Here is a 20,194-nt window from a genome sequence, read left to right as displayed (position 1 = left end):
ACCTCAAAATGTGTGTGTGTGTGTGTGCGCGCATTTGTGTGTGTGTGTGTGTGTGTAACGAAAATCACATAAAGTTACGTGTGTGTGTGTGTGTGTGTGTGTGTGTGTGTGTGTGTGAGAAGCATGTGTATCTGGAGGTGTGTGTGTGTGTGTATCTGTAACTGTAATCACATCAAAGGATCAAAGGCAATCAGAGCAGAACAATCAACAGAATTAACTGCAGCTGTCGAATGTGCCGAACAGTGACAGCAGCCAGAGGTGGACAGACTGGAATTTCTGGCCTCCAACAGAAAGCATTTTTGGCAAAACCATAATACCTATCATTGATCCGACTTCACTTTGAGCGTCCTGAGTTCTTCCTGAACGTCTGCATATGTTTTTTTGTGAAGAAAAATGAAGAAATAGCTTTGTTAGAGCGATCTAAAAAACTGTTAAATATGCTTTCCTACAGTAATAATCCTGCGTTTTTAATATGGGAGCCAATGAGGCTGTTGGTGCGTGTTGCGTCACACACTGTGACACGAACATTCCGTGCAATACACACCCATTATAATCTCAGAATTTCTCCAAAAATGATCATGGTCATTGAACAGGGATTGATAAAAAAACTATATGACCTATCGAAACGTGGATTAATACACCGATACACAAGACTTGTGTCTACTGTTTAAAGTTTAAATGGAGTCTCTAGGTGAAATTATGCCGGAGAAGTAGACGTTTAAAAATCTCCAATTGTTCTTTTTTGCTTATTTTTTTTTCGGCCGTCCCATTCACTTCAATGCAAAATTTTGGGCAGTTTTTCCTGAAAAAATCATATTCTGTAGAGAAAAGTAATAGCACACTGATCCCGATCAAACTGCACGTTTTGATATATAATTTGTCCTGCAACTCAAAGAGCCAATATTATATTGACTCATGGGCGCCAAGTATCAATATTTAACGTTCCGGAGGCGTAGAGGGCTCACATTTAGGAAAATCATGTGTTGGGAAGTTATTTAAATAACGCTGCAAAGTTCAGCTTTTTTTGTTTCATTCAAAAAAATTGAGAGCAGTGAAGCTTGCTGTTTGTGAAAGTTTGATAAAATGCTGCAGTTGTTGTCGTCCAACATGTTTGATATCAGTTGAGTTCAGTTTGACTGAATACTTTGTTGGCCAGTCTGTGGGTTTGACTCTCATTGTGGAGAAATAAAAAGACTGAAGTGAGATGAATAGACTGAGAATTTTTTCTTATTGGACAAAACAAGTTTGGCAAAAGATATTGCACTTTGGAGAAATATATTATAGCATGTTAAGCATGCAAATAAGTAACATATTGATTGGCTCTTAATTAGTCATTATTAAGTAGTTATTAATGCCTTATTCTGCATGGCCTTATTATACAACCAGTAAGACATTAACTAAGAGTTTTCCCTCAATAACCTCAGAATTATTGCTTATTAGTAGTAAGTAAGGAAGTTGTTGTATATGAGTTATGATCTTAAAAAAGACACAAAATGACCAAAAAAGACACAAAATTACTATAAAAAAAGACACAAAATGACCAAAAAAGACACAAAATAATTTAAAAAAAGACACAAAATGACCAAAAAAGACACAAAATTACGATAAAAAAAGACTCAAAATGACCAAAAAAGACACAAAATTACTATAAAAAAAGACACAAAATGACCAAAAAAGACACAAAATTACAAAAAAAAAGACACAAAATAAAAAAAAATAAAAAAGACTCAAAATGACCAAAAAAAGACACAAAATGACAAAAAAAAGACACAAAATGACAAAAAAAAAGACACAAAATGACAAAAGACACAACAATTTCCGATACTGGTGGAGGAATCGGAACAACTCTAAATACATGTGCATCTTATCGCAGTTCTGCCATAATAAGATATTAATAAGATAAGCAGTAGAATAGGAGTTCCTAGTCAGCAGTAGTTTTAACAGACGGTGGAGTGCTCGCTCCTCTCCCACCTTCCCCAGACCAATCTCTCACCTACTCCTCTACTTCCTCCTCCTCCTCCTCCTCCTCGCCTTCCGCCTCTTCCTTCCTGTCCCCCAGCACCCCCCCCCCCCCCATCCCATTCTTTGTCATCTCTCTGGGTGAATTCCCAGCTGACTCTGTTTGTCATGGCAACCAACCAGTCGTGGTGACTGGGCCTGCAGCTCATACTTCCTGTGTGTGTGGTTGCATGTGTGTGTGTGTGTATGTGTGTGTGAGGAGACGCATGCGCAGTGTGTATTTGTGTGTGTGTGTGTAGACAGCAACTGGCTGCATGAGCCTGTCAGCCTGGATTAGAGTCAAACACACTGCAGCGATTCCTCTTTCCTTTCTTTCTCACTTTCTTTATTCCAGTAGCGAGCCCATCACAGACTTTGGTTCCATACAGAGATCTGATCAGATATTGGATTATTTGCATGTTTAGGGAATGCACCGTGGGGTTTTTTTTTCTTCCACTGTACGTCTGTCACCCGCCAACCTGCCCCACCCCCCCCAATCACTAATGCCCCATTCAGACCGTCACAGGTCGGAGGGGGGGGGTCTGCCTGCATCAGCTGGTCCTTGGTCACAACCCTTTTTTCCTGATGAGGGTCAGACGCGGGTCGAAACAAACACTGCTTGGCTTCGGTGAACTGGTGTTGCATTCAGGGACAGAAATGATTCAAATGGTTGGGACGTTTAAATGTCATTTTTATCTAATCGGTATCAAAATGACACAAAAAAGACACAAAATTACAAAAAAAATAAAAATAAAAAAAACAACAGAAAAAAACTAAATTACTTAAAAAGACACAAAATGACAAAAAAAGACACAAAATGACAGAAAAAGACACAAAATGACCAAAAAATGACACAAAATGACATAAAAAAAACTAAATTAATTAAAAAAGCCACAAAATGACAAAAAAGACACAAAATGACAAAAAAAGACACAAAATAAAAAAAAACACTACATTACTTAAAAAAGACATAAAATGACCCAAAAACGAAAAAAATGACAAAAAGACACAAAATTACTAAAAAAGACACACAATTACTAAAAAAAAGGCTCAAAATGACAGAAAAAAAAATACTTTAAAAGACACAAAGTGACCAAAAAAGACAAGACAAAATCTATTTCGATAATTTTGTGTCATTTTTGGTCATTTTGTGTCTTCAGTCATTTTTACATCTGCAGTCTTGGAAACATTCTTGATAATAAACAAAATCAATTGTTGTTATCATTATATTTGTCCAAACAAATGTACAGTTAGTTGTACCAGGCATTAAAATGAACAAGAAACTGAAGAAAACAAGGGTATAATAATTGTTTCCATGACTATATATTAGAGATATGGACGGACATAGAAGTGAAACTAAAACGTGGTAAATCTGGTAAATTATTGGATATAATCAGTGTAATTGTGAGGTTTATCAGCACAGTGTTTACGTCTCTAGATTGACAGCTGTCTTATATGAACGGGTCAAACACACCGGCCGTCTGAAACCGGTGTAAGTAACTCAATGTGCTATTCTAATATGGAGGGAAAGAGGGAGGGAGGATGGTGGAGGGGGTTGGGCTTAAAACTGGCCTATGATCCTTTGGTACAGCAGGGAACGCTGATATTACATAACAAGTGTGTGTGTGTGTGTGTGTGTGCAGGGCTTCACTCTGCAGCGGTGAGGCTCCCTTTGCAGCTGCTCTTGGTTTCAATGTATGTTTTTTTTAAAATCCCCTGTTGCAGTAAGCTTGTTGCGTTTAAGCAGCTTTTTCAATCACCACGGACGGGTAAGCTGCTGGGTTTCAGTCTGCAGACTTCACTGGTGCATGTATCAGTCAGCGTGTCCGTCAGCTGGGATGTGGTGTGACGACTGGCTTGGATTTGAATCAACGTACAAAAAAACCCTCAATGTCCAGGTGTAAACGTCAGAATGTGCAGTGTCAGAATTGTTGGTGTATTTCTGTGTAAGGAACAGAAGATGATGTGACATTTTACCAGTTTAGAAGTAAGGAAAAACACTTTATTTGTTACAGAAGTGTCATAATAAATCTTATTTATGAGTCTTGGATTTGAGTTTTCGCAAAATATTCACCACTGTCCTTTTTTTGATACACCATTCTGTGTCATGTGACAGCTTAAATCAGGGGTCTCAAACTCAAATTACCTGGGGGCCACTGGAGGCAGTATCAAAATGACCAAAAAAAGACACAAAATTACTTTAAAAAAAACCCAAAATGACAGAAAAAAAAACTAAATGACTTAAAAAAGACACAAAATGACCACCAAAAGACACAAAATGACAAAAAAACACAGAATTGCCAAAAAAGACACAATTATTAAAAAAGACACAAATTTATTAAAAAAGACACAAAAAAGACACAAAATGACCAAATGTAATCACACCTCCACATACATTCATTCGGGTGCTTGAAATCCTTGAAAATGCTTACATTTAAATGTTGTATTTTCAAGGTTTTCAAAAAGTGCTTGGATTTTGGATAAAGTGCTTGAAAATGCTTGAAATTCTTACTGTATTTCTCGTGCAGTCTGACTATAGATAATCACATGTTCAATGAAAAAAATAATAAATTGAATATTGAGATTAGCAAACTGTACTTTTGGTTGTTAAAAGAATAAAAACATCGCAGTTGGTATGGTTGAGTGAAATTACCCCTTTTAGCATGTAAGTACTCATCTAAAACATGCACCTTATAACCGTTATAAGGTCCTGGAAAAGCTTGAAAATTGACCTTGAAAGTCCTTGAAAAGTGCTTGAATTTGACCACTGAAAAAGTTTACGAAGTGTAAGAGTTAATTTCTTATTTTAAGCGTTCAACATGCTTATTTCTAGATTAATAATCTTAATTTAAGAAATCTTGTCAAGTGAAATTATCTGTCTATGCAGCAAGATCATTTCCCTCAGATTTACTGTTTTATCTGTTTTTAGACACACCTTTTTAGCTTTTCTTCACTAATACTGAGTGTTTTTCCTATATATATATATATTTCATGATCTTCAACTTAATTTGCTAAAAGTAAGAAAACAAAATATGTAATTGCTTATATTTAGTGTTTTTCACTTATTTTGAGGCTGTAACAAGGTACAGTTTTGAGTAATCTCATCTTAAAACCAGCATTTTATGCTTATTTTATGAAAAAGTGTATGAACCTTGTACATAGAGCTGTCCAGTTGTGATCAGATCAACCAGGAAACATGTTTATGCAAAATCTGACCATGCAGGGCCTTAGAATAATAACTGTTGCCTTGTTATGTTACTGACCTCTGAACTCTCTAACTCCTTGTCTCTCCGGTTGTGTGTTTTCCAGATATATGTTCGGTAAAGGTGCGAAGCGGAAGCTGGACGAGGATGAAGAGGGGCTGGAAGGCAAAACGATGGAGGCGGCGGTGGCGGGAGGGGGGCTAGGCCTCGGTCCGGAGGGTCTGTCCAAGGTGTCGTACACGCTGCAGCGCCAGACCATCTTCAACATCTCTCTGATGAAGCTGTACAGCCAGCGGCCGCTCGGCGAGCCCAGCCTGGAGCGCCGCGTCCTCATCAACAACATGCTGCGGCGGATCCAGGACGAACTCAAGCAGGAAGGCTCCCTCCGGCCGCTGCTGCTGCCGCCCTCGCCGCCGCCCGACGACCCCATGGACGAGGGCTACCGCGAGGCGCCGCCGTCCTTCGGCGTGTTGTCGGCGGCGGCGCAGGCGTCCCAGCCGTCGGCGCTGCTGATGCCGGTGATCGTTCCGCCGCCTTCGCCCCACCCGATGGTGCCTCCCAACGGCCAGGCGTCCCCGGTCGGCCCCGGCCGCGTGGAGGCCTGCCTCACTCCGGCCTCGCTACTGGAGGAGGACGGCGGAGACTCGGCCTTTTGTACTCCATCCCCGCCCACTCCTCCGCTGTCGCCTCCGCCGGCGCAGCCTCCTCCGCTACCTTCGGCGCTCCTGAGCCCCGAGGCGGCCCCCAGGGTCCCCGCGCCCGCCTCGTCCAGCGACGGTTTCCCCTCCGCTCTGAGTGACATGGAGTTGGACCCTCCCACAGCCATAACAAGGACAGCAGCAGCTAATACTACGACCGTGACTACCTCCCCAGCGCCCACGCCACTCGCCCAGCCCCTCCCCCCGGCGCCCACGGGCCCACCCAGAGACAGCCGGCCCGCGGGTGCTAAACAAGATGCAGCTGGCGTCTTGCTGGCGGAAGTCGCCCGCTGCGCCGAGCTCCGGCCGATGGACGCTCTGGCCCCCGTCGGCCTCGTAGACATTTCCTCTTCTTCTTCTTCTTCTTCCTCCTCGCCCTCGGGGTTCCTCTCAGACTTGGCGCTGGACGACGTCCTGTTCGCCGACATCGACACGTCCATGTATGACTTTGACCCCTGTACGACGGCGGGGGCCGTGGGCGTGGCCGCGGCCGCAGCTGGTGGCGGCGGCCTCACCAAACTGTCGCCCGTGGTGACGGCGGACGACCTCCTCAAATCGCTGGCGTCGCCGTACAGCGGCCCCGCCCCCCAGGTTTCAGCCAATCAGCCTTTCAAAATCGATCTGACAGAACTGGACCACATCATGGAGGTGTTGGTGGGCTCGTGACTCGGACACGAGCCCCCCAGAAACACTCAGACAGTTTAATACGGAATACAGACTGGAATGAACCTTCGGGATTGATTTTGGGGGGGTTTCCCGTTTGTTGTTTTTATGTTTTTACTCTCTTCAAAGGTCGGTAATTGTAAACATCAATAGTGATGTCAGTTAGTACTACTATGACAACTACTACTACACAACACTGTGCATGCACTGTGCTCGCCTTTCCAAATATGGAAATGAAGTAACCGGGAAACAAAGACACACATAGGTTTGTATTTCTATACTTGTGAGGACCTCCAACGATTCCCATTCATTCCCTAATTCTAATGTAACCCTAGTTTTAATCCTTAACCTGAACCTAAGCCTTAACCCTAAAAAGTAACTGTAAATAGAAAAAAAAAACGAGGACCGGCAAATTGTCCTCATTCTGGAGGATTTTTTTGCAATCATTCTATCCTTGTGAGGACATAAACTCCTCACAGGTATATTAATACATGTTTAAACACACACAGACACGACACACACACACACACAAAACACACACTGAATCCATGGCTTTTAGCAGATGAGTGCCTTTCAAAATGACCACTTCTTCAATTCCTGTTTTTACAGTATTTGTCTTTTTTTTTTTCTTTCTAGTTTCTCTTCACTTTAACAGCCGAGAGAGGTCACTCCTCAGTGTTTTTTTTTGTTTTAATTTATTGTATTGTGTTATAAAACTGTTATTAAGGCAATTTCTCATGATCAAATAATAATTATTTAATCTTTTATCTTATTACAGATGCTATGTTTTATTTGTAAAGCGAGCATAAAAGAGGTTTTACGAGGATGATACGTTGTTTTACCAGTGAGTGCTACATTACATATTAGCTTGGCTTTATAATCACGCTTTGGAAATAGTTTTCAATACACACCGCCTGGCTGTTTGTTTGTTAAACTCTTTTTGTAGAAGGAAATGTCTGTTCATGTGCACACCATGTCTATGAATTCAGTTCGGGACTTTATTTTTTTCTTCCCTTATTGGCAGGCACATGTAACTGTGCTGGATACTATTTTACATGAGCTCAAGCTGCGGTCTAGTTATTGTGCTTCAGTTAGAGCGGAATTCAAATGAGCTACACCCACGGGGAAAGCTTGTTGTGTTTACACTGGGAACGGCAGCTGCACCACCACCACCAACTCTCCTCAGCCTCCGTTTGGATGCAGAGGTTCTGAAAAGTCCAATAGTCAGGTGCAAATATGGTTAAACCCTAAAAAAAAAAAATCTAACAAAAGGTTTTCTCAGTAGTATCAGATGTACTTAAAAACATGCTAAAAGTTTAATTTTTGACTCCAGGAAAAGCCCCGTTTTACATAATTCAGCTCCCAAATTTACAAATTTGGCTATTTTGTGAAAAAAGATCAGACTGTATGGAAGAGCTATTTATTTGGAGGCAAAGGGCTGAAAACAGCTGTGACACACTCCCTTTAATCTACCTTCCAAGGCACACAACAAGCATGTTGCAAGGTTTTTTTTATTGTGTATAACAGTGTCACATATTTACCAGTAACTTTCAAAACCTCCAGGTCTTTAAATTGACCATTACTCCTTCTAGTCGGAGCTAAATAACTCGTCGGACAAAAGCACCACATTTTTTCCACATGCTCTCCATCACCATAAGGTAAAATTTTATGGTAGGAGCCACTTCATCAAGATTGTGGATTGGAGATGGCAGCCATATTTATTTATTTTTTTAATACTTTTGGATAGGGACAGTGCACATTAATGAACATCGAAAAACATCTTTGTAAATATGCCGGATTATAGCAAAGCTGCAAGTTTGCATCCGTAGTCCCTAAAAAAAATAAAAATAAATACAAATATAAAAGACAGCAAGTACATAGGTAAGATACAGGATATAACTATGCAATAAAAAGTAATGTTCAAGTCGTCTTAAGTCCAGTTAGTGGTCACACTTTTGATGTGATTTCAGCCATTGTTTTAGATTTCCTTTAAAAGAAGAGTAAGTGGGACATTCCCTTATTGTGTATTAAAATCTATGAGAACCAATATGTCTTCCAAGCTACTCAGAAGGCCAATCTTGGTGTCAAAATCTACATTTTCTGGGTCAAAGAATTCATTAAAGCTATTGAGAATATCACTAGATGATTATTTGATCAAATAGATTTGTTCATTTTGGCCATGTATTGACGTAATTTCCAACTCATTAATATAGGTCATATATGCATACATTGAATTGAACTTTATTAGCTTCACTCGTATTATTTATTACATTTACGACCACAAAGTTGTGATCAGTTCCAGTGAGCCTTCCTGCATGAGCACCTTGCACCACAGACACTTTACAGTTTCCCTTCAGTAATTATTATTATTATTATTATTATTATTATTATTTATCCTTTCTCATATGGCTTTGCCTAGTGTTGGTGGCTTCTTTTCTAGTGGTCAGATTTCGGTAAACTTTTAGTATGTTATTACGGACATCTAATACTACAAAAAAACAGCTGAGAAACCTTTTGTTAGAATTTTTTTAGGGTTAAGTGGGTTTTTTTTCCATATGTGCACCCGCCTACATCCTAAGCAGAGACTTTAAGGCTCCAAACACATTCAATTTGGCTGTTTAGGACTCAAGACTAACACAGATTGCAAAGGAGAGTCATTGTGGTACCAATGTGACTCCATAAAACTTCTCAGAATCACACAAAAGAAAAAATTCTGTAAAACATGCCTTATTTTGGGTTTGGCTCCTACAGAATTAGCAACATGAGTGACAGACAAATTACAGTATTACACAAACACCAGTTTACTGTCTGGAGAAGAAGCCCTATATGCCAAATCTCAGGGTTCTGCTCACTTCTGTGCATTGTGCTGCACAGTTTGTTGATGTTGACCCCAAAGCTCACAGATTCTCTTTTAACCCTTTGATGCACAACATATTGACCCCCTTTCTAATGCACAACATGGGTCAAAATGACCCGCATTCATTCCCCATGTTATTTAATGCTGCTGTGTGTTTTTCTGTGCTCTATCTTTTGATATCAACTTATTAATGATTGAATATTCCAAGTATTCTTTAAATATCTTGCTTTTGATAACAACAGATTAATATTTCCAGTTTTTGTATTATTACATAGCTAACTTCTTGACTAAGTAGCTTGCTAAGGTAACTACTTAGCCAAGAAGTTAGCTAAGTAGTTAGCTTAACAAGCTAATTAGCCAAAAAGTTAACTAAGTAGTTAGCTCAGCAAGCTGCTTAGCTAAATACTTAGCCAAGTAGTTAGCTAAGTAGTTAGCTTAACAAGCTACTTAGCTAAAAAGTGGATATGGGTCATTTTTCACCCATGTTGTGCATTAGAAGAGTAGTGACACAAAAAGGGATTTTATTAAAAAAATAATGAAGGAAAACATAAAATTAGGATGTATGATGATAAAAAAAAAATTGAGGAAAACCTGGAATACTGAATGATGGAAATAATTTATTGCAAATATATAGAACATAAAAACTCTGTTGGGTCAGTTTAGACCGATGTTGTGCATCAAAGGGTTAAACGATAGCAGGAGGGCTAAATCTGGCCTTGTGCATGATTTGAATGTGGATTTCAACTGAAGTAAGAAACCCAAACCACAATGTTAACCTGATACTGCATCCATGCAACACACTGTTTCAAAACACCCCCCACCCCCTGCACAGGCCACTATGTATGCATGATTTTTTTTTTGGCACAAATAGACAAAATGTGATGGCAACATCTTATATAAGGGTCACACGAGGACCGCCAAGATCGACATGTCTTTTTCCCAGCAGGCCACACACACATACACACAGTTTTAAATAGAATAGAAATGCTCAGTGTATCAGTCAAATGTTCACAGTTATAAAATGTCTTGTCTACACATAATGTTTGTGATTTATATACAGTTATGGAAAAAATTAGTAGCTCACCCTTGTTTTCTTCAATTTCTTGTTCATTATAATGCCTGGTACAACTAAAGGTACATTTGTTTGGACAAATATAATGATAACAACAAAAATACCTGATAAGAATTTAATTTGAGCTCATATTTAGACATTTACCATGGTTGTCTTGATAAAAACCAAAATCATAATTAAAAAAAACATGGAAAATGTCTAGATATCAGCTCTTAAATTAAACTCTTATCAGCTATTTGTGTTATCTTTATATTTGTCCAAACAAAATGTACCTTTAGTTGTACCAGACATTAAAATGAACAAGAAATTGAGGAAAACAATGCTCTCATTTTTTTTTTTTCATGACTGTATACATAATTCAACTCCCAGATTCACAGATTTAGCTATTCACTTTCGTGAAAAAAGATCAGACTGTATGGAAGAGCTATTTATTTGGAGGCAAAGGGCTGAAAACAGCTGTGTCACACTCGCCTAAATCACACAACAAGCATGTTGCAAGGGTTTTTTTATTGTGTATAACAGTGTCACATATTTACCAGTAATTTGCACATGAATTAGACCCACATGGTAACAACAGGATAGTTTTAATTTGAAAGGAAGGCCAGTAGTAAACACAGAGGCAATACAGCAAAACAAAAAGTTGTTCTCTTGCTGCAATATTCAGAAAGACAGAAGCAATGAGTCAGCAAAAGACAGACTCGCTCACCTTCCCTCTTAAAGTCAGACAATGCAATGGGATTTTTAACTAATTGGCCCAAACATTGATGGAAAAATCCACCCTGGGATACTTTAACACATCACCAGTCAGGACTTACTTTGAGCAGAGGTGTCGTCATTGTCTCCAGGCTACTTTTGGTGAAATTGGATTCTGTCTCACTCTGTGTGATTGTTAAATATCAGTGCAAAACAGTGGCTTTTCAACAGCCCTCAGGTGATGTTTAAAGCTGCATCCATTCACATCTGGCAACTCAAAACACACCGTGAAACATAATCACCCTTACAGTTGTTTTTTGCCAATGTGTTGGCTAAAGATTGCCAGGTTACAATACTGCATCAGCATTGGTTTTGAGTTTCTCCGTCACTCTTTCAGACTCTTTTGGTCTCCTCCATCTGTTGACTGGAGGGAAATATCTCTAACTCTAATCTGCTAATATGCTCCACTTTGTTACCAGTTAGTCGCTCACTTTTTTGTGCAACTTTTACGAGAGCTCGTTCACTGGAAACTGCAGCAGATGAAAGCAGAGTTGTGGGTCAGAAATGCAAAAGTAAAGAGCTGAAAGAAGCTAAAACACTCTATAGAACCATAGACTGTATGAAATATGGACATAGTCTCCATGTGGTCACCCAGAGGTTTCTTAAGAGCAGAAATAAAGATCAATGTGGGCTCATGGCCATAACTTTAAGCCTTAATATGATCTAAACGGGTAAATTATATAAAAATTCACCCGCCATACAGTTGGCATGAATGTGGAAATTAGGCGTGTTTCCATTGAGTACTTTTTTGAAAAGTGGCTGAGTGTTTTGGCTCCGCCCACTAACCAACAGAGTTTAAATGTGACAACAGACCGACGCGGCAATCAGTGTTGCCAACTTCGGGACTTTGTCGCTATATTTAACGACTATTCAGACCCTCTAGAGCACTGGTTCCCAACCTTTTCCTTGAGGGACCCACATTTTTACCATTGTAAACTTTGGCGACCCCCCCATTGTCCATTGCTTCTATGAAGCCGAACTCAATGTAACTTTTATGGTACCCTTTCTTTTTCTTTGCCATTTTTCCAGCAGCTCTGTTTCTGTTGTTAGGCGAGGTTACCTGTGTATACTGCAGGAGGGATGTTACACATGTCCTTATTCTCACGATATAGCCTTTGTTTTTAAACTTTTCTATAGTGATTTTTCTATTTAAATAAATGAATTAACGTTTAATGTAGCCCTTATTTAGTTGTTTTTGTCCCACTAATGAATTAAATGCTGACTCATCTATATTTAACACATTGGATTTATTACATCCCTTAAAATCAAGAGGGCTTCGCTTCGCTTCTTCTTTGGCACCCCCCTTCTGGGGTCGGGCCCCCCCTGTTGGGAATCACTGCTCTAGAGACTCAAAAAAGCGACTAGCAACAAATCTAGCGACTTTTTCTGGTGTTATTGGAGACTTTTGGAGACTCGTTCCTTCTCTTTTTAACGAGTAGCAGGCACCGTCCCAAAGCACTCACAAGCGGCCCAGTCCTCCTGCAGCTGCAGTCAGAGCAGGAGACGTTAACCCCTCAGCGTTCAGTCTGCAAATGAATCACACATGCGCGAAATCGCCAACTAAACCGTATCCAATCAGCGTCAACTAGTTAGTAGCGGCTCAGAAAAGTACCGACCCGAGGCAGGTACTTTCTGACCCGCTAAGTTGGGCGGATCTTGGGAGGATCCTTTCTCCCAAGCAACACCCATAGCGGCTCACTAGAGGGAAAAATACCTAATGGAAACTCGCCTAATAGCTTTGGAGACCAAAACTGGCTGTAAACATGTTTATTTTTGCCTTAAAGTCAGGCTTTTTAACATGGGAGTCTATGAGGATTGACTTTTGGAGCCAGCCTCAATTGGCCAATTTGGGGGAATAACTCAACAGAAGATATTAATGAGTGCAGCTTTAAAACTGAGATTTTAGATCACTTTAATAACTACATATCATCTGCATTTGTCTAACTAATCACAGCAATATAAGAGAAAAGACACCGCAGTGGTCCAGAAACACACATGAATGGATTTTTCCTTCAAAAGTAATAAACTAAACACTATTGTGTTTGCCAGCAGAGCCTTGCTGTGGTGTAAAACAGTCTGTTAATGGTGTTTGTAGCTGGTGGGAGGCAGGAGCTGTTAATGGGACAGAATGTGTAATCTGGAATCCGGTGTGACTCATTTCACTGAGCAGTGAGGTCGGGGTGGTGTTAAAACTTGTTCCAATGGAAGATCATTAGTTTCCCAGCATGCATTTGACCTCAGCTAGTATGTAAATGAACTGAATTCACAGCGAAGTGTGGATGAGCAGACAGAAGCACCAACTCCAACTAAAACTGTTTGTAGACGACTGTGTCTTGTTTCTTTCACTATGTTTGAATTTTTTTTGGAGTGCTTGTTTTTTTGTCCATGAAGTTATTTATTCATATTGTTTTTCTTTTTTTTTCTGTGTAAATATATTTATTTTTGATGTGAAGTGAACATTTGGATTGTAAATGTGTGTACAGAATGTGTGGTAGGAATGTACTTCAGATAGGAATGTATCTGAGCGTGGAAATTATGGGTGGAAGCCATTTTTTTATATACATAGATAGTTATATTATCTTTGTTTGTTTGTTGCTTTGTTATTGGTTTTTTTGTGGGGTGGCGGCCACAACTTTTTACATCTTTTTGTACTCTTTTCGTTCATCATTTTCCAGTTGAAGGCGAACAGTTTCATGCAGCAATACTCAAAAAAACAAACAACCCGTCTCCAACCTTCAGATGTCAAGACTCCAAAGCCTGTCAGTCATAGACGCTTCAATGCCAAAAGTAATGTACATAGTATGAACAACATTCAAGCTCCTGAGACTTTGTCGATCAGTGTTTGCTACCGAATCTGTTTTAGCGCTGTCCGAGCATGCGGCGGTTTGTCCAATCGCCGGGAAAGAACTGACCACAGTCGAGGCTGATTTCCTCTACAAAGGCTGTATTTTACACAGACCTCAGAGCTGTGCCTTTTTCTATGCAATAGAACACAAACACAGAGAGAAACTATCAGCTGATCACTGTATTGGAATCCAAATGTGGACTGTAGATAATAAATATATAAATATATATATTTATATGTATATATATATGTATTTATATATATATATATAAATACATATATATACATAGAGTGTGAGATAAATGGACAGCTGGCTATGAATTTGAAACAGTCTTACTTTTGTAGTTTTATATATATATATATATAAATATATATATATACAATAAACTGTAAAAAGAGCCGATGTGTTTTGTCTCGTTACTTTCTGTGAGTTTACACTGTTTTTTGATATGCACATAAAGACATATTTAACCCTTTGATGCACAAAATGGGTCTAAAGCAGGGGTCTCAAACTCAAATTACCTGGGGGCCGCTGGAGGCAGTATCAAAATGAGCAAAAAAAGACACAAAATTACTTAAAAGACACAAAATGACAACAAAAAAAGACACAGAATTACCAAAAATACACTTAAAAAAAAAAAAAAAAATTACTAAAAAGGACAAAATTATTACAAAGACACAAAATTACCAAAAAATTACTAAAAAAGACACATTAAACTTTCATATCAAGGTGGGGGCCAAAAAATATCATCACGAGGTCCACAATTGGCCCGCGGGCCGCGAGACCCCTGGTCTAAAGTGACCCGACTAAGTTTAACATTCTATATCTTTGCAACAAACTAATTTCATCATTCAGTTTTGCAGGTTTTCCTCAAATAACTTGTTTTTGAACATCATACATCCTAATTTTTTGTTTTCATTTCTTACTTTAGCCTCCATTCTGAAGCTCAGCCTGTCTTTCTCTCTTTCTCTGTCTCTTTCTTGGTTTTACAGCAGCAACAGAGGAAACATTTGCCGCCGTTAACCAGCCGTGACTTGTGATCCACAGGCCGCTGGTTATTTCCAGCATTCAGGCCACACAGCTGTGAGGGGACGGGGGACAATCTGTCTCTATTGGTGGACGCAGAGAAAGTTTAGCTCAACTTAGCAACAGCAGAGCTAAGGTCACTGAGGACAGCAACAGGGACAGACAGACAGACAGACAGACAGACAGACAGAAGGCTGCTCCTCTGTCTGTCTGTCTGTCTGTCTGTCTGCTGCTACATTTACTCTGTAAACATGGAGAAACTCAACATGTGAATCAACTGTATTCTTTTATAAAATGCTCAGCTTTTACTGACTTAATCACCTTAGATTGACCCCCCTCCAACCCCCCCCCCCCCCAAAAAAAAATAATAATAATAATTAAAATAAAAAAACTAAAATAATAATAATAGTAATACATAAAGAAAAAAGAAAATAATATCTTATAAAAATCCACAATTTATATTTATATTTTTGTATTCCTGTATGATTACATTATTATAAAACGTGGGTGAAAGGTTTTCCCCTTTAATAATAATGATAATAATTATAATAATAATAATAATAATAATACGTAAAAACATCTTATAAAAATCCACAATTTATTTTTATGTTTGTATTCCTGTATGATTACATAATTATAAAAAGTAGGTGAAAGGTTTTCCCCTTTAATAATAATTAATAATAATAATAATAATAATAATAATAATTATTATTATTAAAAAACATATATTATAAAAATCCACTATTCATTTTTACATTTTTGTATTTCTGTATGATTACATACCCACATAAAAAGTGGGTGAAAGGTTTGCCCCTTTAATAATTAATAGTAATAATAATAATGATAATAATAATAATAATAATAATAATAATAATAATAATAATAATACATAAATTAAAAAAAATATCTTTTAAAAATCCACAATTTATTTTTATATTTTTGTATTCATGTATGATTACATTATTATAAAAAGTGGGTGAAAGGTTTTCCCCTTTAATAATTATATATAATAATAATAATAATAATAATAATAACAACACATAAAGAATAAAAACATACAAAAATGTAAAAAATAAATATTGGATTTTTTAAAGATTTCTGTATGATTACATACCCACATAAAAAGTGGGTGAAAGGTTTGCCCCTTTAATAATTAATAGTTATAATAATAATAATAATAATAATAATAATAATAATAATAATAATACATAAAGAAAAAAATGTCTTTAAAAAAAATTACTATTGATATATACTACTGATTATATATATATATATATATATACATTTTTGTATTCCTGTATGATTACATTATTATAAAAAGTGGATGAAAGGTTTGCCCCCCTCCCCAAACCAACAAAAATATATATGAAAATGTATAATATTGTATATTTATAAAAATGAATAGTATAATATAATATGTAAATTATATATCTTCACCTTCAAATATTATTTTATTTTAAAGGCGTCAAAAACATAAAAACTACAATTGGTGGAGTTCCCCTTTAACAAATTGACTCTTTTTCTATTTTAACGCCTCTTGTCAGTTTTATTATTATTATTATTATTATTATTATTATTATGTTTCCTTTGTTTTTGTTTTTGTTAATAATTATAATATTAATAATAATAATAATAATATATATTATTATTATTATTATTATGATATGATTTCTCAGAATACCCGATTTAGCAATTATTTATTGGTATTTGCTAAATCATATATTCTGAGAAATCACTTGAATGGAACAAAACAGTTAGTATGAATTATATTAATATTAAGAGTGTTAAAAAAATATATATATAAACTTGATTTATATGGCTTTTTTTTTCCAACTGAGGCAATACAGTCAATTACAAATATAAAGACAGACGTAACAAACAGGAACTTTACAAACCTTTCTGTTTTCCTGTCTGCCTGTTAACTGGCTGTATTATACCGCCACCTGGTGGTGAAACACTGCAGGTGCAACGAGGATTCACATTAATAAATGTGGACAAATCTATCAAGTCCATCATGTGCAATGCATCAGTCCATACCTCAGAAAATAAAAGGATCCCTTTAAAATGATCTCATTTTTCTTAAATAACCTTTATTATATGAAATTATGCAGCTGCTGTTACAGTCAAAAACTGTAAGCAGCAGCGGCCCCTAGGAGCCACAGAGCGCTGGCCGTGGTGCTGACAGAGACATATATAAGAAATGTGTTTATATATATATATATGTGTATATATATATCTCCATGGTGCTGACATAGACATAACTCCGTCTGTGGACCTGCTGGGGTCAAATCTCCTCTCATGTGGATTTTAAAATAGTTAATGCAAGGATCTATGAATTTAACTTGATGAATAAGGAGTTTAAATGACCCTTAACATTTTCTGTGCATCCTTTTTTTTTAATTAGCCATGTCTGCTATAAACCAGGACAGGAAATGATGAATTGAAAAGGCCTGACAGGTTTGTGAAAGCATCATTTCCATCCTATGGTGCGTTCATGAACAAAGAACCCCAGATAAATCCTGACTGAAGATTAGGTCTCTACTAGAAAATATGTCTTTTGTGTTGAGAAATATTAGTGGGAGAGAATCCTTATGCTATCCTTATGTAGTGAGCACTTCTGTTCTGAAAACTGCTGAGAAACTAACCCCTTATTGCCAGTACTTAACATCCTGTAAATGTCTAGAAAGTCTCAGCTTTCCAGTTTATGCAGCTCTCAGAGTGTTTAGGGACCCCAGTGTGCAGAAATATTCAAGTACAATATGTGAAAATAACACATTTTACTACATAAAAAATGCATGATTTCTTGCCCCAAGTTGTCTGGGATTAACAAACATTAGGCATGTCTGTAAAAAGAAGCTTTGTGGGAACCCATATAATGCATTTTCATCCAGATATGTTGAGGTCAGAGGTCAAGGGACCCCTTTGAAAATGCCTGTGCCAGTTTTTTCCTCCCCAAAATGTAGCAAACAACCAACCTGGTTTATAGCTGTGGATTCTTTAGGTTTTTATCAGCTTTAACCCTTGTGTTGTCTTCACCTTCTGTATGCACCAGTTATCCTAAGGATCAAAAATGTCCCACCTTCACTAAGCCCCTTAAATAAAGCAGCTTGATTGAATTTTAAAACCCAAATTTTATTTTGCATGAAGAAACAACGTGTCAATCATTAAAAACTCTGTAAATATCAACATTTTCCCTTTTTACTGTGCAGAAAAACTGGATTTAATCAGTGGAATCTACTCAAACTGCTGAGAAACTAACCCCTTATTGCCAATACTTAACATCCTCTGAATGTCTAGAAAGTCTCAGCTTTCCAGTCATGCCCAGTTTATGCAGCTCCCAGAGTGTTTAGGGACCCTAGTGTGCAGAAATATTCAAGTACAATAGGTGAAAACACACACACTTGAAGTGGCCCTCAGTACAACTACATGCATTTGAGCATGAAATCTTAAAAGTGCAGTGTAAAAATGCACAAAATTACTTCTTGCAATTAATGTTGGTCTGCTGTTCTTGCACTGAAAAAAAAGTAAGTAGGTATTTTTTATTTTCTTCAAACCTTTTGTATTCCTATTTATACTGTTCTACATGCATTTGAGCATGAAATATGTTAAATTGTGCAGAAATATTCAAGTGCAATAGGTGAAAATAACACATTTTACTACATAAATAAAATAAAATGAATGATTTTTGCCTACAGCTGTTACAGAATCTTTATGCATTCTGTAAATGATCGTGCAGGTATTGTTAATTTGTAAAATGCACAGAAAAAAAGGGAGCGGAAGGTCAGAAAACCCAAGTATAAAGTGCAGAATGTGATGTGTTCCTCTGCTGTTTTAATCACGCCATTCATTCATTCATTCATTCACTCCGCGCAGTAAAAGTGTGCCACATTGCCAGAGATCCTGGCAATCTCTGCTGCTCTTGCATCATTTGCTGGGAGTATAAAACGCCGGCTGCTGTGCGCATGTTCCACTCGCTTCTGTGTCGTCGCTCATCCTCCATTGGCTCCGCTCCGCTCTGCGCTCAGCCTCACACCGAGCAGCCTGCACACCGCACAGAGCGCGTGTGAGCACCCATCCAACCCACGCTGCCTTGAGCCGGACTCCGCTTCCCACGCTGCTTAAAAAAAAAAAAAGATGGAGAAAAAGAGCGAAATCAACGGGCACGCCATGGCCAACTCTGCGTCCACGGACCGGATGGTGGAGAAAAGCGCGCAGAAGAGCTTCAGGGAGAAGCTGATGGAGTTCCTGGGGAGGAACCTGCTGGTGATCATGACGGTGTCCGGGGTGCTGGTGGGCGTGGGGCTCGGGATGCTGGTCCGCAACATGAACCTGACCAAGGCGCAGATGACCTACTTCGCGTTCCCCGGAGAGATGCTGCTCCGGATGCTGAAGATGATCATCCTGCCCCTGGTGGTCTGCAGCCTGGTGTCCGGCGCCGCCAGCCTGGACACGCGCTCCCTGGGCAAGCTGGGGGGCATCGCCGTCGCCTACTTCCTGGTGACCACGCTGATCGCCTCGGGGATCGGAGTCACCCTGGCCTTCATCATCAGACCCGGGGTGGGCGCAGGAGCCCTGAACAGCAACAGTCTGGGGCTGGAGAGCGTCAGCAGCGACAAGGAGACCGCCGACTCCTTCCTGGACCTGGCCAGGTACCGAGGCAGCTCTAGGCACTGTGGCGGTTCTAGACTAATTTTACTGTGGGGGCCAAGCAGGGGCCAGTGTTTAATCAGAGGGGCACATTAAAAAACTAAGCAAAAGATTATATTTAGGTATTCAAAACCTTTATTTTAGCTCATTTAAAAATCTCATTTAAGTATATTTGGAAGATACAAATACACTGAAATTTTTGTGCACAATTACTTTTTTTTATTTTGAAAGTGCAGTATATATATATATATATATATATATATATATATATATATATATATATATACATATATATACGTTTTTATTGCACATTTAAACTATTATACAATGTACACATTCTGGGTTCCTTTTGTGCACAATGAGATATTGTTTGAACAAAAAATAGGTAAGAATTGTTCCTTCGTTCATCGTTATAAATTGATCATTTTATT

General features: G+C 38.3%; 2 protein-coding genes across 3 annotated transcripts in view; both read left to right on the top strand.

The window, feature by feature from the left end:
* Window positions 1-14,031, top strand: part of sertad2b (SERTA domain containing 2b) — a 57,213-nt gene extending 43,182 nt beyond the window's left edge. For both annotated transcript variants that reach the window (XM_059359757.1, XM_059359756.1), the window contains exon 2: window positions 5,308-14,031. In XM_059359757.1, coding sequence (XP_059215740.1) covers window positions 5,312-6,565 — 1,254 coding nt within the window. In that variant the 5' untranslated portion in view covers window positions 5,308-5,311 and the 3' untranslated portion in view covers window positions 6,566-14,031. The remainder of the gene's footprint in view (window positions 1-5,307) is intronic.
* A 5,069-nt stretch (window positions 14,032-19,100) lies between these two features.
* The window catches only part of slc1a4 (solute carrier family 1 member 4), a 29,984-nt gene continuing 28,890 nt past the window's right edge, over window positions 19,101-20,194 (top strand). The window contains exon 1 of the mRNA XM_059359755.1: window positions 19,101-19,765. Within this exon, the coding sequence (XP_059215738.1) occupies window positions 19,251-19,765 (515 nt within the window). The 5' untranslated portion in view covers window positions 19,101-19,250. The remainder of the gene's footprint in view (window positions 19,766-20,194) is intronic.

This window comes from Centropristis striata, chromosome 20 (genome assembly GCF_030273125.1).
Source record: "Centropristis striata isolate RG_2023a ecotype Rhode Island chromosome 20, C.striata_1.0, whole genome shotgun sequence".
NCBI lineage: Eukaryota > Metazoa > Chordata > Actinopteri > Perciformes > Serranidae > Centropristis > Centropristis striata.
This window is presented reverse-complemented; position numbering and strand designations above follow the sequence as displayed.